The sequence below is a fragment of the Mirounga leonina genome, unplaced genomic scaffold (genome assembly GCF_011800145.1).
Source record: "Mirounga leonina isolate KUSES-001 unplaced genomic scaffold, KU_Mleo_1.0 Mir_172, whole genome shotgun sequence".
NCBI classification, from domain to species: domain Eukaryota; kingdom Metazoa; phylum Chordata; class Mammalia; order Carnivora; family Phocidae; genus Mirounga; species Mirounga leonina.
In genome coordinates, this window is record NW_023270442.1 from 3,107,327 (window position 1) to 3,121,931 (window position 14,605).

The 14,605-nt window shown below is 34.3% G+C and overlaps 1 protein-coding gene across 1 annotated transcript in view; it reads left to right on the forward strand.

Annotated features, from left to right (window-relative positions):
- The window catches only part of NCAM2 (neural cell adhesion molecule 2), a 517,151-nt gene that overhangs the window by 453,897 nt on the left and 48,649 nt on the right, over positions 1-14,605 (forward strand). The window contains exons 13-14 of the mRNA XM_035017513.1: positions 7,398-7,517; positions 10,122-10,243. Of these exons, the coding sequence (XP_034873404.1) occupies positions 7,398-7,517; positions 10,122-10,243 (242 nt within the window). The remainder of the gene's footprint in view (positions 1-7,397; positions 7,518-10,121; positions 10,244-14,605) is intronic.

Consider the following 14,605-nt stretch of genomic DNA (forward strand, 5'->3'; position numbering starts at 1 on the left):
TTTTATTTATTTATTTGACAGAGAGAGACAGAACACAAGCAGGGGGAGTGGGAGAGAGAGAAGCAGGCTTCCCGCGGAGCCAGGAGCCTGATGCGGGGCTCGATCCTAGGACCCTGGGATCATGACTGAGCCGAAGGCAGACGCTTAACGACTGAGCCACCCAGGCGCCCCTGGGTCAGCTTCTTTTATTTATTTATTTTTTATTTATTTATTTTTTTTTAAGATTTTTTTTTTTTTAATTTGAGACAGAGAGAACGAGAGAGAGAGAGAGCACATGAGAGGGGGGAGGGTCAGAGGGAGAAGCAGGTTCCTTGCTGAGCAGGGAGCCCGATGCAGGACTCGATCCAGGGACTCCAGGATCATGACCTGAGCCGAAGGCAGTCGCTTAACCAACTGAGCCACCCAGGCGCCCGGTCAGCTTCTCTTAAAGTGATATTTTATTTGACATATTTTTTAAAATATCAATTCAAAAACTTTATTGAATTCTTACTTTGCATTCAAAATGTGTAGGTTCTATAAAGGGTGGAGACTCTCTCTCTCTCTCTGTGCATATGTGTGTGTATGTGTGTGTGTGTCCTGTTCAGCGGATTCTTATAATAAAAACTTCCAACAATAAAACAGCCAAATACAAAAGTAAGGAGCAGAATCAATAACTGAGAAAAAAATATATATGTTATTAAGAGGTTATATTTAAGGCTTAAAAAAGGCTTAAAGTTTCTATAGGCACAGTGGGGGGGAGGTGGCATTTAATTTCAAAAGCTTAACTTATGCTCACAACCCCTGCCAAACAAAACAAAACAAAACAAAAAGCTACAGCAACAAAAAGCTTGTAGCATTAAAAGTTTTGTGGGCACAGACATTTTGAGAATTTAGTCTATTTATAAGTGAAAAAATAATACTCTGATTACCTTTAATCATCAAGAGATTTCGTGAGTATTTTACAAAAACCTGTCGTTTTAGACTATAGAAAGAGATTTTCGTAATTATAGATCCATCATATTTTATGTACTAGATGGGTCCTGAAAACAAGTATCATTTGAAATTTTCTGGATGAATAATTTTTATATGCTAAGTAATGTATTTGAAGTGAAAAAAGTATGAATTGTTTGTGAAAAAATATTCTTTGATGAAACTGTCCTGTTTTTAAATCAAGGTTTTTATCTAGAGTATACTTCAAAGGGAAGCCATTTGATTTCAAGAGGCAGTATGTATTTCTTGTGTAAAATCTCATGTCAGTTAAAACTCCCTTGTTAAATTGTTTATTTTATGCAGTTTATAATCATGATTAAAAAGAACATAAAAACAGTACAATAAAGAAAAAAATTATGAATTTCAGAAGTGATGAGCTTGTGGTCTTAAAATACTGCCATCAACATACTGTCTTGAGTAAAAGCCCCACACAAACCACATAATAATTTGATTAATTTTTCTCTCTACTTTTCATCTACACATATCAATATGAATTATGTATTATACAGAATCAATTCATAAATGTTATATATCTTGAAGTATATGTATCCATGCAAGTTATATATTATGATTCACAGAAGTTTTTAGGCACTTTTGAAAAGATGAGATTATATCCTTTTGCAACTAATGGAATCTTGAAACAATATGATTTGTACAAAAATGCATGTTTTACTTTTCAAAAATAAATGAAAATCTAGCTGAACTGAGATGATTACTTACATAAACTTCTTAAAACTTAAAGACACTGCACTGGAATAATCCCTCAAGTCATTCATATGTATGTAGGGAATAACTGGAGTGAAAGTACTAGAAAACATTCTACATTATGGATAAAATACACTTTTATTTAAACCTGTTGCAAACTCCTACAGAAGACAGTCCGATAATTCCTTCTAAAAAAAAAAAAAGAAGGGGCGCCTGTGTGGCTCAGTTGGTTAAGCATCTGCCTTCAGCCCAGGTCATGATCCCAGAGTCCTGGGATCGAGCCCCGCATCTGGCTCCTTACTCAGCAGGGAGCCTACTTCTCCCTCTGCCTGCAGCTCCCCCTGCTTGTTCTCTCTCTCTCTCTCTCTGACAAATAATTTTTTTTTAAAAGAAGGAATAAAAGAGTTTTTCTGGCTTATTTTCATTGTTTAGAGAACAAAAGCTGAATCTTAAATGAGAACCTTCAGGGTTAATTTTTCTCTCTACTTTTCATCTACACATATCAATATGAATTATGTATTATACAGAATCAATTCATAAATGTTATATATCTTGAAGTATATGTATCCATGCAAGTTATATATTATGATTCACAGCAGCAAGTGTAATTTTTAATGATGAGTCCCATCCTAGGTAAGCTTTGTGATTTCTCATAGCTAGCTGACCTGTCTCATGGTTCCTGAAAGCCTGAATAAGTGGTCTTTCAGGTGAGTGATACAGCAGTTCTACATCCAGGGAGACCTTACCTTCTTACACTGACTGGCTAGAAAACCCCATGGAGAGTCCTGAGGTTTAAGAGAGCCAAAAGATCATGGCTCAATCTAATCTCACTTTAGAACTTTGCTCAGCCTAATTAGTTTACAAATATGTAATTTATTTTGCTCCAAGGGTCATAAATATCCTGTAGCTTCTTCTTCTCTTGACAGCTAAAGGGATGGGATCTACAAGACGTAATCTGAACAAACAAAAACTTACTTTATTAACTCCCTTTAATGAAGTCTGATTCCCCTCTTAAAGGGAAAATTAAACTTCAGATTTTTCTGTCTAGCAATACCATCTCCGTACTTGCAAAAATAATGTAAAAAGTTTCTGTTTTCCTTCATTTGCTAGTTTCGGTGTCATTATTTTTATACAGTTCAATATTTGCTATACTTTTGCATTTATAGCCAGGTGACAAAATGGTCATTTATGAAACTCAATTATATTTAAATCAGGCAGAAACATTAAATTAATGAAGAAAACCAGATTCTTTGTAGAACTTATACCTGTTGCCATGTTACAGAAAAATTCGTGGTGGTTTATAATTTTCAGAAGAATTGCATTTTGATTTCCAAATCATGTTAACTGAATATCACTGTAAAATAATTTATGCCATTTGTCCTTAGAGAACTTGTAGTAGTTTGTAATCTAGATCTACTTTCACCTAATTTTTGAGTTTGAATTTCTAACAAATTATAGGGAAAGAACCCATCCCACACCTCAGTTTGTGGTTCTTTTGTTCTATTGTATGAGCACATTTGGGGAAAAAAAGTCGTCCATTAACTAACTTCATAATTTGAGGTATGAGTGTATTATAGAGTACACAGCCTTTCGTTTTTCAAGTGGTAGTTTGCTTTCAGGCTCTACCTTGGGTATTCAAAAACCCTGTGTTTGGTCCTATGCCAGGAAATTGTGGATGATTTAATGTATGTATCCTCTCATTTAAGAAAGGCAAGTCAAATTACAGATCCGGGCTTTGCCTCCCCTGAATCTTTTCCTTTCCCTCTCTTTGAATTGGTCCTAATTTATGGAGCTTTTTCTATTGCACACAATAATCTTTATGTTCACACAATGTTAATAAGCCCTATAATAAGGATTATTGTAGCAAAAGCCTTACAGGCGGGACTCAAAAACAGACTGACTTCTTGTTTATAAACTTTGTAAAACTTGCTTCAAGAGGTTTACTTACATGCCTCTCCCCTATAATTTTGAAGGCCCTCCACGAGGCCCCCTCATCCACTTTACCTTTGAGTGTTGTAGCCCAGTGCTCTAATAACAGTTCAGCCACTATTTAAGCTCTCTGCTCCTCTCCTCTGCAAACTGCTCTGCTGCGAAATTCAGTCAGCAGAGGGTAGAGTCTGGACATGGAGAACAGAAGAATATGAGGAAACTTGATTCTGAGTTGATTATACTGTAATTAGAGAAATGAATTTCCTCTTGGCAGAGATAGAGGGACAACTCAAAGCTCCTCACAAGCCCTGTGTAATGGGAGAAGAGGAAGAATGCTGACCGTTTAAGCCAGAAAGAGCTTTCACTAGAAACATTCAGATAATCCAAGTAAAATGTGGAAGATTTTTTATTTTTTTTTAAGGGGAGGAGGGAATTGTTGTTTTAATTGTTTAATCTAATAACCTCAATTTTCCTTCATTTGGTATGCTCTGATACTTTGCTAGCTCTGTTATCCATTTTTAACCTAAAAAGATGAACCGTCTGATCTCCACACTTTTGATTTACAGATGATTTTATTTACAATTAAAATTGTGTGATTTGAATTCTACTGATTTTCTTGCTGAGTTGTATCAAGGCAAACAAATGAACAGAAACATTACCAATTGTTCTCACCTACAAGGCTGAGTTACAGTGTATCAATGATCTTAAAATGATGGTATTAAAGAGGACACGTACTGAGTGGAGCACTGGGTGTTATACGCAAACAATGAATCATGGAACACTACATCAAAAACCAATGATGTATGGTGATTAACATAACATAATAAAATAATTAAAAAATAAAAATTAAAAAAAATAAAAATCACTAAAAGGAACTAGAAAACAGATCCTAAAAACCTAGAGGAAAAAAAAAAAATGATGGTAACAGTTGCATCTTTACATCATAGAAATATGGAGAGGCATAGCACCTAACAAAGTTTTCTGCAGCAGGAAAGGCATCTATAGCATTAATAAGTATCTAAATACAGAGTATTTTTGCCATTAAACAGAGTCGAAGATGAACAACTTTTGGACTATCAATTGCATTATCTCAGTGTCCATATAATATACCCATTTGCATAGATCAATGATGTGTGGTGATGATTATTTCACAGAGCACAGATTATTTTATCTATACCTTCTTTCAGTTTATTTTTCTACTTTTGTTTCTATGAACTTAATAAAAGTGTCTTTGTTCATGAGTTGGGAGACTCACTCAGCCCTGAGACGGTAGGATCTCAGTCAGTAGTGGAATTGGGCTCAGAACCAAATGACTTCCTTCATGATTTTAAAGCATGCATCATGACAGGATCTTCTTGCAAAGGTTTTTGTAGTCAGCCTAATACCTGCATGAGTCTAATATGTCCCCATGCTACATCAAGCCATTCTCCATTAGGGTAAAGGAAAGGGCAATCAAACACCCACTGCTTCATGACATCACATTCAACACTGACTGGTCTGTGAAAATATTGACTGTCCAAAGGCTTAAGCATTTTTATTATAAGATCTAAAGAACAAACATGCTTTTATAAAGCTTTAAAAATCTCTGCAGAACAGTAAGCCTATTTCACATTGACTTTAAATTTGTTATATTTATTTACCGGCAAATTGATAAGATATGATGACTTTTAAGCTCTTGAATTCCTTGTTATACTGACCTTAGACAGAATCTTTCAAGGACAGTAGGATTTCAACTTCTCAGCATTTTAGCTTTCTAACTTTTCATTTGATTCCCTCCTCCCTTTCCTTAATCTGCATGATCTAATGCACTAACCTCTCAGTCATAACTATTTATTTTTCTTGGACTGATATTATATATACATTGATTCCAGGTCACCAAACAACTGGATCTGGGTTTCCTGAAAAAGCTTACAGGTTGTTAGCTTGTCAGCAACACTTGGATTAAGCCTTTGTATTCCCATTTATCCTTGTAGCTTCTAATCAGTTATATCAGGATATACCTGCCCATCAGTCTTTCCCACATGGCCTCCCTTAACTTTGACACCAAGTATCATAATCTGAGGCTTTGACAAGGCAATGCATTCTCAAAAACAAGGTCAGTTTTCTTACGAGGTAGAGAAACTGAGAAATACAAATGTCAATTTTACCAACTGGAAATATATCCTTTCTGCTGGTTTTAGAACATCTGTAATGTATTAAATAAAGTCTGGTTGATATCTGGGATCTTTTATTGCCATTAATAATTATCTGATATATATGACAAAATATATCAGATACATGTAAAATATATATGTAACTTTTATATATTTTAAATTCTGCATTTTAAACAAAGAAAAGATCTTTACCATGCATTCAGCAACTTTTTTTCTTTTCTGTAGTTGAGTAATTCAATGACATTAAACAATTATAATAAAAAAGCTAAAGAGATGTCATGATAATGAATATTAGGGAAAAGTATGAAACAAAAGGAAGTATCAAAACAAGTTCATTAAGTATATTCGTACCATGTGGAATGAAAAATGTTACCTAAAGAATCTATATTATAATGCAACTAGTTTTCAGAAATATGCTAATAAATCATATTGTAATTTTATTGAATGTATCATCTTCAGGCATGGTTCATATAAAACAGTATCTCTACAGATATGATCCTGGTTACCTATGATTTAAACTTTTATTTTATGATTGATTATATCTTGTATTATGAGTTGATCATTTTACTTGGAGTTATTATATAAGCCAAACATAATTTCTTTCTGATTGTTTATCAAGGCCTTACCACTTCCACTAGTAAATTTCTGCACTACTTTTTTTTTTAAAGATTTTATTTATTTATTTGACAGAGAGAGAGACAGCGAGAGAGGGAACACAAGCAGGGGGAGTGGGAGAGGGGGAAGCAGGCTTCCCGCAGAGCAGGGAGCCTGACGACGTGGGGCTCAATCCCAGGACCTTGGGATCATGACTTGAGCCAAAGGCAGACGCTTAATGACTGAGCTGCCCAGGAGCCCCAATTTTTGCACTATTTAGCAAAAGCAGGAAGGCTGGAGGCATCTATGGAATTTTGTTGGCTTCCTCAGAGGAATTTGTAAAGATATGATATTTTAAAGCTACCATTGTACTCAAAATTCTTTGGCAAATTGAAGAGGTTGGCATGACCCAGGAGATGTTTCTAATAACCTTCACATCCCTGTACTTTTTCTGATTCTCTCTTCTTAGTGTCATGTTGAATCCAGGTCTCATAAAGTATAGAATTAAAAACAAATTCGGAGAAAAAAATACATGAAGGTGACAACCTTCAAACCAGTATTAAAAATAATTTGATTTGAGATTATCAAATAAATTATCTATTTTGGTTGTAGAGTCAGCTTTGTGACACTTTTCCACCATGAGTGAAACACCTTATACCTGAGGCCAGAGTTCTGTATATTGAATTCCATATCTCCATGAAGTTCCATAGAAATAATGGATGTAAGGGAGATAAAATATTTGGGACGCATACCATAAGGATGTTTTATTTAGATCATTCTTATTTCTTGAATATATTGTGAATGTATCATAAAAGAAGCTATTAATTTTCTTCTTTGGAAGTTACTGCGTGGAATCAGAAGGCTAACATAGAGGTGAAGAAGGGCAGTGTTCACAAATCATTATCTTATATGTATTTTCTATTTTTTCAGGTATTTTCTGGGAAGATTGACAGTGAAATTATTCACTCAGCTTTGAAATAGGTTGTTTTGTTTACTTATTAAAATATATTAACCATAGACATGTATATATTATTTTTCGTCTTCTAGCAATGGTTGTTTTGAGCAACCTGGAACCAAATACAACTTATGAAATCAGGGTTGCAGCGGTAAATGGAAAAGGGCAAGGAGACTACAGTAAAATAGAAATCTTCCAGACATTACCAGTCCGTAAGTAATTATCTCTGTTTTGTTCTCTGTTGCCATTCTCTTCATTTGCAAACTTATGGGATTTTAAAATGCAGGGAGGTGTTTCAACACTTTGGGGAAGTGAATTAGGTCTTTGTTGAATTGGTTTCTGAAAACGGTGGCATCTAAGTATTTAAAAATAACTTTTCTCTGGAACGAGACAAAAAAGAAAAGGTGCATTACAGTAAATACAGTAAAACTGCCCTCAGGAAATTGTCCTCATCAGGAAGGTGTCCTATTCATTAATAGTGTGATTAATTAGATTATAGTTCTCAGACCATGGTCTGTGAGAAGGTAAAAATAGTGACTATGTAACACGTCCAGTATTTCATTCTTTAGATGAGACATGACTATTGTCTTTATCCTATAAATTCTGTAGGCCCTAAGTGTGAGAAAAAGACACCACTGAATTAATCCATTGTCATGGTGACTGCAGAAGAGATAAGACAGAGCCTTGTCTCTGCTACTGTCCTCTCTTGGGGTATTGTAATCTGTAATCTGTGCATCACCCTGCTTGTTATATACACCTAATATGACAAGTTGGCTACAAGAGAAACCATTATTTTAATCAATTCCTTTTTGATAGAATTTACATTTGTTCTGAACTTTCTTTTCAAAGGAAGCAGCAACTGTAATGGAATCACAAATTTAGTGTATTGTAAAGGTTAAATGTAGACATAAATACTGTAAATTTATATGTTAAAACATTTGTAACTGAAAATACAGTTCCTGCTATTATCTCAAATGTTATTATCAAAATAATATTACAATATTATTAAATGAATTCAGACTGCACAACACATACATTCTGAAATTTAATTTAGAAGTGATATTAATCTACCTGAATATAAAATCCATCTTATCATTAGATTTTCCCACAATCTCTTAAGTCTTTTTAAGAAATTATTATACGTGGGGCGCCTGGGTGGCTCAGTTGGTTAAGCGACTGCCTTCGGCTCAGGTCATGATCCTGGAGTCCCGGGATTGAGTCCCACATCGGGCTCCCTGCTCAGCGGGGGGTCTGCTCCCCCCCCTCTTCCCTCTTTCCTCTCATGCTCTCTGTCTCTCATTCTCTCTCTCTCAAATAAATAAATAAAAAATCTTAAAAAAAAGAAATTATTATACTGTTTTTTACAGACATTTTAATTCATTTATCAAAAATATGTTATATTGAATACGGATCATGTGATATCATAATATCTGCACACTAATGTAATTAATTTTAATGAAGAATCACTCCAAAATACCTCTATTTGTTTTGTTTCTCTATGGCTCTAGTATATAAGGCTATTTTATTATATAGTTGCATGTCACCACACCCCACTGACGTATTTCCTTAATGATATGCCTTTTCTCAAATAAACTACTCACTTCATATGGTTACAAACACCATATTTAAAAAAGATAACCGGCTGAGAAAAAAAAAAAAAAAGATTGTCCAAATTTGGAGGCATAAAATCCTCTTCACTCTACTCTGCTTAGTTGGTCTTGACATTCCTCTGAGTAAACCCATACTACAAGTTTCTGGAACCTTGCAAACTAAAGCATGTCTCCTGAAAGTTCCTTAGTATTACTATATTCCTATCTATAGGGAATTGGAGAAAAAAAGGGTAGAGGATGACAGCGCATGCTGAAGGACATCACATAAGTGACACACAGCAAGGAATTCCCATTCCAAGTTGTCAAGCAGTGATGGCGTCCTTCACATATTACATTTCACTAGATCCCTGTTCATATTAAACATACAAGCATCTTTGTTATAAGACCACCTCCATGGGAAGAATAACATCAAAGGCAAATATGTTCATGAAGTTAGAAGAAAAAAATATATATTGGAACACATATCTATTGATTAATTACTACAAAATTTCTGTATTCAAATCTGCATCTTAATTTAAAAATACTCACTAAGGGGCACCTGGGTGGCTCAATCGGTTAAGTGTCCAACTCTTGGTTTTGGCTCAGGTCAAGATCTCAGGTCCTGAGATCGAGTCCCACATCAGGCTCTGTGCTCAGAATGGAGTCTGCTTGAGATTCTGTCTTTCCATCTCCTGCTGCCCCCCCAACGCATGTGTGGTCTCTCTCTCAAAATAAATAAATAAATCTTTAAAAAAAACCACTCATTAAAACAGATATATATGCTAAGCCATTATCTTTCTTGGTAAGTATATATTCCATATAGTTCTATAACTTAATATGTTTATATTAAAACATATGTACAAAATGTTTATAAAAATTTACATTAATAAATAGGATTGCACACTATTAATAACACAAGAAATAAAGTTTTCACGTTTATAATGAAATACTATTATCAGAACATTTGCATATCAGTATAAATAATATTTTGGTTCTTGGTGTCACTTCTATATTTATGTAGATTTATGAATGTTGCTGTTTCTTAGTTGGGGAGAAAGGATCAGAGATTTTATCACAACAAAAGGCAAATGGAAAATGGTAAATTCAGGATCACATCATGTTTGTTTTTTTTAATTATTACATGACAGTGTTCTCTTTATTTGAATGCAGTTTCTCCAGGTATCTGAGGTGTGTATAAAAATCAAGAATGTCGTATTGCTTATTTAGGTGAACCAAGTCCTCCATCCATACACGGGCAGCCAAGCAGTGGGAAGAGCTTTAAACTCAGTATCACCAAGCAGGATGATGGAGGGGCCCCTATTTTGGAATACATTGTGAAGTATAGAAGTGTAAGTACCTTTTTTATTATCATTTTGTACAGTGTTTTCAGATTGCATTAAATTTGCATTCAATTCATAGACATATTAGGCATGTATGTATATTAAGTAACAATGATAAACAGTTCTTCTAGAAATTCAACTGCTAATTGTCCATTGCTGAAATTCATCATTATAAATGGTGAAATACTTGCCTTTTGTGTGTGTGTATAAAATCTAAGCATTTATCATCAAAATAATGCCATGTATCCATCTTGTGATTTCTAAACTTGACATTTCAGAAATGAAATAACATTTTCCTTGTTTTTTGACAAGTTTAACAGGATGTTTTCACCTTTCATTCTGCTTGATATTAGTAACTTCAAGCTAAGCCCCTCTTCTCAATTTTAGTTATTGTATTATAAGTAATTATTTAGTTATTGTATCAAAATATTTTATTTTTATTTTTATGAATTATTAAATTATTTATACCTTAAATTTATAAGCCTTTTGATATGAATCATTTGATTAAATAACAAATTAATTTAATCAACATTTAACAAAGAATGGCCATATTGAACTTGTGGAAGAAGGATTAGTTTTTTTCAAGTTTAATTAGCACTAGCTAATACGGAATTTTGGACAGCTAAGAGCTGCCTTGGGACTTAATACAGTAGTAGATGAAGGGCATCCTCTGGTTGCAGAGTGATAAAGAAAGTGACCTAGTGGAATTTGCCTTTGGCTGAAAATTATACCCAAGGCCGCTAAAAGTGGCTTCTCTTAACATTGCCATAAGTGCCATTGAGTATTTGTGTCTATTGTGGAATATGTTAAAAGTGAAACACAATTTTAAATTATTATTTATTATTATAACTTATCTTTCTTTTCCAGCAACACAGTATATATTTTCTAAAAACAAAATTAAAATTATGTCCCATTAGAGAGAAATATTTCTCAAGACTGTCACTAAATGAAAAGTGGTTAGTTGGGTGTTGGGTCAACTAAACAATAGGGTCTGGGGTCTGCCACAAATTGTTAAAGTCATTATCTTTACTATCACAATAGCTGTCTCAGTCCTCTTGGGCTACCATAATAAAATACCATAGTTGGATGGCTTAAACAATTGAAATTTGTTGTCTCACAGCCTGGAGGTTGGAATTCCAAGATCAAGGTTTGGTTTCTTCTGAGGCCTCCTTCTTTGGCCTGCAGGTGACTGCCTTCTTGGGGTCATGACCTTTTTTTTTTTTTAATATATTTATTTTTTTAAATTCAGTTAACATATAATGTATTATTGCTTCAATTATTCATCAGCGGTAGAGGTGAGTGATTCTTCAGTCTTATATAATGCCCAGTGCTCATTACATCACATGCCCTCCTTAATGTCCATCATCCCAGTTACCCTATCCCCCATCCCCCTCCCCTCGGGCAGCCCTGTTTGTTCCCTATGATTAAGAGTCACCTTTTGTCTGTACACATACATCCCTGACCTCTCTTCATCTTCTTATAAAAATATCAGTCATATTGGATTAAAGGTCCATCTAAATGACCTCCTTAAATCCATATTTCCTAATAAAGGCACCTCGGAGTTTAGGGATTTAACATATGAATTGGGGACTGGAACACAATTCAGTCCATAACAATGGTTATCATACATGAATCCTGTGTATCTAAAAGGACCCACTATTGGCATTTTGAGTAGCATAATAGTGAGCCATCCAGAAATCTACCCCCTATTACAGAATGTTTAGTATCCTTGCCCTCACTCACTTTAAAGCCAGTTGTGTCCCTGGTCATTATTGAAGCCAAAATGTTCCCTAGAGTAGCACTGCATCTGTTTAGAGCCAATTAGATTCACAAAATGGGAAAAAAAAAGGCATTTTAGATATTCAAAGGGAAATTATATATATATATATATATATATATATATATATATATATATATAATTTATTCATTTTATTATTTTATTATCTATTTTTATTATTTATTATTTTAATTGATTAATAATATAAATGATCATTTAAAATGCTGACCAAATTTATTTTGATTTCTTTAACATAAATTAGAATTAATGTCTTATGGAAGTTTTGTGTGAAACATATATGGATACAAATAAGTTGAAGTGTTAAGTATAATAAGATTGGAAAACTTGGAGTAATTCAAATTTCCATAAAGATGATGAAAATATTTTAATTTTTTATGTAGTTGATATGGCTTAGTCTTAGATTAAAATTTGAATGAAGTTTTATTTTCAGTAAATTTGTATCTTCCATTTATTCCCTTCTCTCCCCCCCAAACTAATAATAGCTGTGCCCTATTTTCACCTATTTATTCAACATCTATGTTTCCCCTACCAGTAAAAGAAAGTTTTAGTCCCTTCTCAAGTCCGTCTTATTTCTGTCTTGCCATACCCCTCCTCTCTATTTCCAATCCCCAGGTCTTTCTAACTTGAAAAAGTGCTAGAGGATTTGTTTTTAAATATGATAATGAAAATAATTGGTTGCATAATTAAAACATAGCTACAGTTGACTGATAATTACTGTGTTACTGCTCTCAGACTTAATAGCATTTGGGGATGGAACACTGTTTTAGTAGCTGAATTTTAGGCTCCTATGGCAAGATTTATAAAAGCAATTCCTTGGGGCGCCTGGGTGGCTCAGTCGTTAAGCGTCTGCCTTCGGCTCAGGTCATGATCTCAGGGTCCTGGGATCGAGCCCCTCATTGGGCTCCCTGCTCAACGGGAAGCCTGCTTCTCCCTCTCCCACTCCCCCTGCTTGTGTTCTCTGCCTCGCTGTGTCTCTCTCTGTCAAATAAATAAATAAAATCTTAAAAAAAAAAAAAAAAAAGCAATTCCTCTCCACCCTTTGTACTTCAAGGAAGGCATTTCTCCCTCTTGGACCCTATAAATATAAATATAAACCATTAATCAAACATTGGTTTGAAGGGGAGTTGGAGACACAGTTATGGAATGAATAAGTCACTGGTATAAAAGACACAGCATTAGGAATATAGTCAATGATATTGTAATAGAGATGTGATGTATCTGGAAAGATGGTGCTATATTGGTGGTGAGTATAGCATAATGTATGAACTTATTGAATCTCTATGTTGTACACCTGAAACTAATGTAACATTGTGTGTCAACTATACTAAAAAAAAATAGATACTTTTTAACACTTTTTTAGTGGGAAAACTAAACCTTACAGAATGTGGGTAATTTGGTGGGCATGAAGAACAGATATCAGAACATAAGACTTTAAAATCGAAACAGTTTTGCAGCACAAAGTGTTGAATTGAAATCTGCCTGTGGAGATTATACCAACCCCTCGACTCTCTCATCTCACTTCAGTTGGCTAGCTCTGCGCGTCCAAAGTACAGCCATTCTGACCCACCTTATCTTTACCATATCGTTTATGGTATGCCTTCTACTTCAACACATTGAAATAATCTCTATATCTTTATTCTTTCCCTTCCTTCTCTGCCCTCTTCATCCTACAAACATCATGCTCTACAGGGCTAATAGGAAATCCCATGATTCAATGTAAATTCTATGAATGTGGTCAAACAAGAGCATATCTTGGGAAGGAATAATTTTCTCCACATTTTCTTTCTCAACAGATTAGTTCTTCACATTTAAAAATTCGGATGGCATAGCCAGGTGATGCGTAATGAGGAGGAAAAGTGTTGTGATAAGCACTGGGTGTTATATGCAACTAATGAATCATTGAACACTATATCAAAAACTAATGATGTACTATACAGTGCCCAACTGAACATAATAAAAGAGTCAAACTTGGGAAAAATAAATAAAAATAAATAAAAATTTGGATTTTAAGATTTGGCGGCTGTTTTATGGCAGTCTTTGCTTTGATATTTGCACTTGTATTGAAATAGTTACAATTTCAAAAAGGTTTTAAATCACCTGTTCTCTTTATGTGATTCTAAGCCACTTCATCTATTAGTTGCTCAAACTGCATGAATTCCATAGTGGAATAAAGTACAGTTGAATAACTTGAAAAATTATTTTGCGATATGCGATGCATTTTTTAATTGTATAACCTCTATGGAAAGGAAATAGGGGAATTCAGAAAGTAAGCAATATCATAGGAATTTTAAACTTGATTGCTTCTTTGACCCTATCTTTCAACTCTCCATGTGCATGAGACTGTATGTTTTACAATCTAGGAACAACAGAATTGAGATAATATATTCCCTACGTGAGTGTTGATTGCTAGCAGACATTGAATCTAAGTATTAAACCTGCATTTCACCAGGATGAGGAAAGACAAACCATATCCTAATATAGAGAATGTATAACTTAATATAGATCAGGAAATGCATATAGAGCACCTGACTTTGTTCCGTTACACATTAAGAAGACAGAATTTATGAGAACAG